The 7,439-nt window shown below is 56.1% G+C and overlaps 2 protein-coding genes and 1 non-coding gene across 3 annotated transcripts; 1 reads left to right on the forward strand and 2 right to left on the reverse strand.

The window, feature by feature from the left end:
- Positions 1-598: 598 nt before the first annotated feature.
- TRNAF-GAA (transfer RNA phenylalanine (anticodon GAA)) lies at positions 599-671 on the forward strand. Its single transcript has one exon. It is a non-coding gene; the product is annotated as a tRNA-Phe (tRNA).
- A 198-nt stretch (positions 672-869) lies between these two features.
- On the reverse strand, positions 870-4,342 carry LOC133898486 (uncharacterized). The gene is made up of 3 exons (XM_062339202.1): positions 3,735-4,342; positions 2,998-3,559; positions 870-2,101 (listed from the first exon to the last, which is right to left on the reverse strand). Exons 1-3 carry the CDS (start codon positions 4,106-4,108, stop codon positions 1,142-1,144), a joined length of 1,896 nt encoding a protein of 631 aa, XP_062195186.1. The 5' UTR covers positions 4,109-4,342; the 3' UTR covers positions 870-1,141.
- Positions 4,343-5,631: 1,289 nt separating this feature from the next.
- Positions 5,632-7,145, reverse strand: LOC133898488 (uncharacterized). The gene has a single exon (XM_062339203.1). The coding sequence runs from the start codon at positions 6,977-6,979 to the stop codon at positions 5,861-5,863; it is 1,119 nt and encodes a 372-aa protein (XP_062195187.1). The 5' UTR covers positions 6,980-7,145; the 3' UTR covers positions 5,632-5,860.
- Positions 7,146-7,439: the final 294 nt, after the last annotated feature.

Raw genomic sequence — 7,439 nt, forward strand, 5'->3', positions numbered from 1 at the left:
TGCGTGAAGATGCAATGCTGTAGAAAATGGCATGTCAACAATGCAGAATCTCCAACCTATCAGTTCAATGGCCATATTGCACTTGCAGTGTGATGGGAATATGTATATTCGACACCTTCACATCACGGTTACGTGATGCTGTTTTCTCTGTAATAGAGTAGAAATAACTATCTATGCTTGCCCATTAGAAATGACCATTCAAAACAGTAGGTTGTAGTCTTGTAGATCCTTGGCCCTTCGCTAGCCCACTGAACTGCCAGTCTCTAGGGTTTTTATTAAATTGCGGGCTGCCAAAAGTTGTAAGAAATATTCGAACTTTGGCAAAGTTGATCCCAAATTTGGTTTAACAAAGCATAAGTATCTGACAGGGACAAAATCCATATTTATAGAGGATATGGGTGAAGCTCTGTTTTTGGAAAAAGAGGTGAAGCTATGTCTGTATAATTCAGAGAGTACGATATGTACTGACATTGAGACTGTTGCATCGTGCGACAAAACGAATGAAATCTTAGAAGGCATCGCTATCGTCTCCCACCTTCGCAATGCTCAGTACGGAACTCCAGAGAGAGAACAATTTTCAGAAAAGGCAATATCAAAAGCGGGGATAGCTCAGTTGGGAGAGCGTCAGACTGAAGATCTGAAGGTCGCGTGTTCGATCCACGCTCACCGCATATCCTTTTTTGCTGTTTTTTTGTGGCCCAGCCAGTTCAGATAACAAACTCAGATCAACATTCGATACTTGAGTGCATATCATGCGCGCCAATGGCACAATGACAATGCAGGATGTATCCAAGTCCCAGATGAGAATGAAAGTGACCTCCATCTCCAGTATAAGTTTCAAAATTTGCTCCAAATATACACATCTCAGATGAGAATGAAAGTGACTTCCATTTGCTCCAGTATAAGTTTCAAAATTCGGTCCAAACATACACGACGACAATTTTAAAAGAAATCGTCTTCCCTTCCAAGTCCCGTGAGACGAGATCATGAGAGGCGTAGGTCAGTTCATCCATTTTTCCCCGTCCAAAAACTAGCACCACCCCTACAACACTGTCATACAGTACAAGCTTGAAGCGATCCTACAGCCCTACAGCATTTACACACAGTTGTGACTATCGCTTCCTACTGCCTCCCATCCCAGTCACTTCTTCCCCCCGCGCTTCCTCGTCCCTGACGACGACCGGTCGCCCTTTGCCTTCTTTGATGGCGGCGGCGTCGGGGGCGCGGCCGCACGTTTTGGGGGCCTGCCGACGTTTCTCCTCCCCGGCGGGGTGTCCGTGGCCTTCTTGGATCCAGAGCCGCCGCCGGACTCTTTCCTGCCCTCGCCCTTCCCGGACTTCTTCTGCTCTGCCGCCGCTGAGAGCTTCAGCGTCTCGAGCAGCGACACGCGCTCCGTCGAGGGTGCCGAGTTTTGCTTCATTCGGTTCAGGAAGTCCACGGCGTTCCGCTTCTTGGCGACCCCGCCGGCTGCCGCAGCGCCGCTGCCACCTTTCTTGTCAGACTTCTTCGTCCCTTCAGTGGCCGCCGCTTCGCTCTCCGAGCCTTTCCCTGTCTTCTGGTTTGGTCCTGCGTTCCGGACAGGGCCGCGGCTCTTGTTCGTCCTTAGGCCCCGTGCCTTGTCCTTGGTGGCCACCTTCTTCTTGACCTCGTTCTCCTTCTCATCCTCCTCCTTGTCAATCTCTCCCTTCTCCACTTTCTCCATCTTCGCAGCCGCTGCCGCAGCCTTCGCAATGGAGCTCCGTTTCCGGCAGACGATGACCGGCGTTGTCTTGTCCAGCAGAGACCCGACGTCAGCCTCCGCCTTGGCCTTCTTAGACGCCGCCGGAGTCCCTGCCGCAGCCGCAGCCTTGCCCGAGGTCCCAGGTTGGTCCTTGCGGAGGGATGCTGACATGTGCTTGGAGACGAGGGCGCGCGTCTGCACTGCGGCGGCGTGCTCCGGCGAGCCGCGCGGGAAGAAGACGAGCGCGTTGGCGCAGAGCAGGAGCAGGTCGCGGTAGAACTCGGACGCAGAGGTGTAGCACGCGCTGCTACCTTCCAGCTTGGATCTGATCGTCTCCAGGTCCACGTGGCGCCTGATGGTGCTCCTGTATGTCGCGCCATCCTGCGAATACATTGGCCGGTCGGTCAGTGGAAAGCCAATAGAAACGGAAAAAATCTGCGCATGAGCAGTCTCAAAAAGGGAAAAAATCTACTCCTAATTTCAAAAAAGAAAATAGAATATCTCAAATAAAAGAATAAGTGGAAAGTTTTGTTCTACACAAAACCAGCTGAAAATGTTGTGCTACACGTTCACATGTGAGAGCAAGATTTTTTTTCTACAAAGAATTGCAGCTTACTTTAGTCTGTTCACTGTATTCTGTTCTGCTGCAGCATGGAACAAGTTGGCCGACAAGCTGGGCCCACGTGAGTTTTCGAGCGCACACGTGGCTGCACATGATTGGGCCTTCGAGGGCCACCCATGAACGCGAGACGCGCGCCTCCAAACGCCACCCACCTACGCATTTCGCCCGACCCTTATCTGCAGCCCATCACGCCATTGAACGGCCCAGATCCAGTACGGACCGCGCCCCGGGTCGGACGGGCGGACGGGATCAGCACGTCTCGCGCCTCACGGCCACGAGCGCCGACCACCCGAACGTACTTACCCCATCTCCACCCGACGCGTCCGTGCGCGCGGTGGGATTCCACGTCATCCGCTCGCCGAAATGAGGCGTCGGCGACAGCGGCGACCGCGACGAGGGGACGGGACCGCTTTTGCGTTTGCAAGCAAAGTGAGCGTCTATACCACGAAAAAAACGCGATTATTTCGTGGTTCGGCGTTAAGCACTCGCCAAGTCGCGAGATGATACGATACGAACAGCCGGTTTGGGCGCTTGTGTTTGGACGGTTCCGTAATTTAAAATTTATTTACGAGGGGTGGAGGGGGGATGGAGTTTTGGAAGGGGTTATTTCATTTTTTACTGCGCGTAGAAAAACAACGGTGAGGGTTTTTTTTACCTGGCTCTCGAGCCGCCGCTCGAAGACGGAGCCCAGCTTGGTGGTCCGCACCGACTCGAGAAAGGCGAGCAGCGCCTCGAGCTCCGCCACGGGGAGGGGCGCAGGCGCCGACGTCGACGGCGAGGCCTCTTCAATCTCGCGGCGGCGGGACGGGCTGGCAGAGCTCTGCACGTCGCTGCTCTCCTTTTCCGCGTCCGCCGCCGCCTCCTTCGACCCAGCAACCGACTCGCCGGAGGCCTCCTCCCGCTTCACGGCCACCAACTCGCCGGCGGCGGCCTCCTCCTTCTCCCCCCTCGCAGCCGCGTCGCCGTCGCCGCCGGCGGAGGCGGTGCCGGCGTCGTGCCCCGGCCGCTTCAGATCTGACGAGTTGGACTCCTCGCATGACCGCCCGGACTCGCCGCCGGAGACACGATCCTCCCCGGCGACGTCGTCCTCCACCGGCGATCCCTTCCCGAGCACCACCTCCTCGTCCTCGTCCTCCTCCTTCACCGCCGGCTTGGCCTCGCCGGAGATGCTCCTCTCCCTCTCCTCCTTGAGCCGTTTCACTTTCGATTGCAACGACCTAATCATACGGATGAAAAGTACGGAATCAGCATTTCCGCCTGAAAAAACCGCGGCCGACCGATCAGCACCAGACGGCTCGCGAGGCGCCGCAGTGAACGAACCGGACGGCCTTGAACGCGTTTTAATGTTTTTTTCTCATTATTGTCCAGGCTGTTATTTTTTTTTTCCTTTACCCGATCGAGAGATCGTATCGTTCGACCTCGCGGCGGAGCTCGGCGACGCGCAGCTTGCGGAGCTCCTCCACCCACCCGTCGGCGGCGGCGGCGTCGGGGTCCTCATCGCCGCCTCCGTCGCCGTCCTCGGCGGCACCGGCGAACCGGCGGTGGAGGAGCCGGAAGCGGAGGCGGCAGCTGGCGGGCGTGAGGCGCGCAGCGGCGGCGGAGGTGCTGCGCGACTGCACCTCCATGGCCACCGCGTCCCAGCTCGCCGTGCCGTGCCGCCTCACGGCGCACGCCAGGAGGAGCTCCTCCGACGTGCCCCAGATCTCGCCGCCGGCCGCCGCCGCCGTCCCCGGCGATACATCGGGATCGTCCGATCTGGCCGTCATCCTCCCTTCCTCCGCCTTACCAGCTCCACGTCTCGGCGGCTCATAGCGCCGCCTCCATGGATTGAAACGAAAGGTGAGCTAGGGTTTGGTTGGTCTGCTTGGGCTAGCCCGCCTCGTGCCGTCGCCCCTTGCCTATCTATCTCTCCTCTGTGTGGTTCGTCTAGGTTTTGGTTCCGGTCCCCTTCCCTTCCCCACCTCCTCGTCCTTTTCTCCCTCTCGTTTTTTTTCCCGTTCTCTATTTGGTTTGGTTTCAGAAATGGAGCTGGTGAAGCCTCTTTGGGAAATTCTAAGGTTCTCCGTGGGGGTCTCTGCAGAAATGGGACCAGATTAAGTGGAAATAATTCAAGCCGGGCCCCACCTGCCATTATTCAATCGAGTTCTCGATTCTGATATTCTCCCGGGCATCCAGGGTCGAATAATTCGACAAATCGTACAGTATCGTAAATAGGACCGAGGCAGACCTGAGCAAACCCGGCTCGGCCCAATTTCTTCTCGGGCTGGGCTTGGGCAGCAGGTCGCTAGCCCACAAAATCATCCAATTCAAGGTCGTCCTAATGAGGAATTTTTTTATTTCTTAAATCGATAGATTGCAAAAATAGCCATACGTTTTGAAAATATACAAATATTTTCGGAGAGCTAGATCGTAGTGTTTTTATATTTTCAAAACAGACATCTATTTTAGTATTTTTATTTAAGAAATATAAAATTAAGAAAGTTCTCCTAACGAGCTTTTCATCAAAAAATGTGTGACTGGCCACAGTTGACGACGAGTAGTGCGAGTTTTGATTAGCAGCCAAACTTACATTCTGGGTGAGATTTTGTGATGTGATTTTGAATGATTATAGGACTAAAGTTGCGGTGAGTGTTTCTAACCGCGGTCCTCAAGTTTTACGGCCACTGGCTCGTTTGGAAAAAGGGGTACGGAGTGGTGGGGGCTAATTAGTAATTTTATTGTCTCCTACTCCTACTACAGCGCAAAGAAAAAGACGTGGACGTAGAGGTTCTTTGTCGTCCACCTGTCCTTCGCATTTCCTGGTGATTTCGGCCGCTGCCTCGAGACAGCGGGTGTTCATGAATCTTGGACCCATGCCATGCTCCCGCCTTAACCCCGCCACCGAGTAGCCGGAGTAGGTCAAGATTGGCATTCGCTGCATCATAGGCTCATAGCCAGTTGTCTGAACTCTGAACATGGCTTCTCTTGATCAAGAGAAGGGTTCATGAATCATCGATTTTCTTGGCAGGGTTTCGGGATTTGGAGTTAGCTGCTCTACCGGCCCATCACCAGCTGAAATTTGATGCTTTCAGATGCATTTTTCTTTCCTTAATTTGGCTAAGCTAAATTGAGTAGCTGAAACTCGTATCTTGTTGCCTACTTCACGAGATCAACGCTTTATTTGCACTAAACTGTGAGCCAACCAGTTTTACCTAAACACCAGTGTTTTTTTTTTTTTTGCCAAATCAGACTATCCAAATTCGAATCAAATTTCAAGTTGTATTTCATATATCTAAAATTCGATCCAAAACCGAATCAGATTCCTGTCCTTCGGGTAACACGGGAGCTAAGTAAGCAACGGGGATAAACAGTTGGGCTTCACCTTGAGAACTTGATCAACGTGCACCTCGATTTGAGCCATGATTTTCACCGCCGCTCAAAGATTACTAGTGCTATGAAGCCCAAAACTAGCAGCGGCGGGGGGCAGGCGACGGTGAAATGCCGGGCTGGCATAGCTGCCAAGGGGCCAAGGCGGTACCTCACCTCCGGCGGGCCTCCAAGGCCTTCTTCAGCTCCTCGCCCAGCTCGTCCGGCGCAGCAGCCTTCCCCGTGTTCTCGGCCGCCGGCTCCTTCCCGCTGCCCCGGCGATCCTGCTTCGCTGGGAACGAGTGATAATGCTGCGCCGGCGCCGGCGGGTGTGCTGCTACCGCCCTCCTGGCCCCGCCGCCAGAGGCAGATAGGGACGCCGCCCTGCCACTCCGGATCTCGGCGCGGAGGTCCTCCACATCGCGTCGCAGCATCATGTTGTCCGCGTTGAGGGACTCCAGCTGCCGCCTCAGCAGCGAGAACGCCACATCGCTGCCGCCTCCCGCTCCATCCGACTCGTCCGTGGAGGTGGAGGTCAAGGCGGTTGGAGGCGGGGTCTCTGTTCGGCTGCTCTTCTTGTCCGCGTCGGCGCGCGGCGACTGCTCGATGGAGATCTTGCTCATGACCAGCAGCGGCATCTTGCTGACTGACGCGCGCGCGTCCTTGCGGTCGTCGGCGAGCAGCTCCGGTGGCATGCGCAGGCCCCAGTTGAACCGCAGGCTCGCCCTGCCCCACAGCGGGAGCACGCTCCTCGTCGTCAGCCGCATCCCGGACAGCAGCGCGCCGACCCCGCTCTTCCTCCCGGCCGCTGCAACATCCGCCGCGAACCCACTTCCACTGAACGAAAACGCCTTGTAGTTGATCTCATGCTCGTGGCCGTGGCCATCGGAGACCTCCCCAATCTTATGGGGAGGCGGGGAGGAGCGGAGCGTGTGGGAGAGGGAGAAGTCGCCGAGCCGGGGCTTGAGCCGGAGGAAGAAGGCGGGCGAGGAGGGGTCGGACGAGAGGAGGTTGAACTCGGCGGCGAGGGCGAAGGGGGCGCTGGCGGGGGAGCCGAGCGGGCCGAGGCCGGCGCGGACGGAGAGCGCGAAGGGGAGGTCGGGGTCGTTGGGGCGGTACGAGAGGCGGATCGCCGGGCCGGAGGCGAAGGCGGTGGAGAGGTCGAAGCCGAGCTCCCGGGGATCGCCGCCAGCGGAGAGGCCGGACTGGAACGGCAGCCCGAGCACGCCGACCGGCACCTTGGCCCGCATCAGCGGCCGGTCGTCGTCGCGGATCTTGATCGACGCCTTCATGGGATTCGGCGGCCAGTTAGGTCGTCGGACAGATAGGGTTTGGGTGAACAGAGTGCGGTTTTGTGGCGGAGATCACGCCACTTCGGGGCGCTGCCGGCGGCGAGGTGGGGTGGGAGGTGGAAGAGTGCGAGGTGCCGAGGTGGGATCGGATGGATTGGGAGTGGATGGAGGGGGTGAGTTGAGGTGTCCGTTTTCGCTTTCGGGAATCGGGACGCCTTTTGCATGTAATTACGGCTGTGCCATTTATCTGGTTACATCGGTCCGAGGCTATTTTTGGCAACATGACCATGTAAAAAACTCTCAAGCCGTGATTCCTCGTACCGTCATACGAGCTTCATACGGCCTTGTTCGGTTCTTCGGATTTAATCCCAACCAAACCTATTTAGGGAGAGATTAAGTGGATCTCTTTCATGTCATTTAGATTTTTTGAGGATGAATCTCTTATTTTCTCTAGTCCTAT

The sequence above is a fragment of the Phragmites australis genome, chromosome 18 (genome assembly GCF_958298935.1).
Source record: "Phragmites australis chromosome 18, lpPhrAust1.1, whole genome shotgun sequence".
NCBI classification, from domain to species: domain Eukaryota; kingdom Viridiplantae; phylum Streptophyta; class Magnoliopsida; order Poales; family Poaceae; genus Phragmites; species Phragmites australis.

Bases quoted from the DNA above. Each gene is read 5' to 3' on its own strand.
- LOC133898486 (XM_062339202.1), bottom strand. From the start codon at position 4,108: ATGACGGCCAGATCGGACGATCCCGATGTATCGCCGGGGACGGCGGCG. The intron at 3,560-3,734 runs GTAAAGGAAAAA...CCGTATGATTAG, and splicing joins CGATACGATCTCTCGATCGG to GTCGTTGCAATCGAAAGTGA. The intron at 2,102-2,997 runs GTAAAAAAAACC...ATGTATTCGCAG, and splicing joins AGCGGCGGCTCGAGAGCCAG to GATGGCGCGACATACAGGAG.
- LOC133898488 (XM_062339203.1), bottom strand. From the start codon at position 6,979: ATGAAGGCGTCGATCAAGATCCGCGACGACGACCGGCCGCTGATGCGG.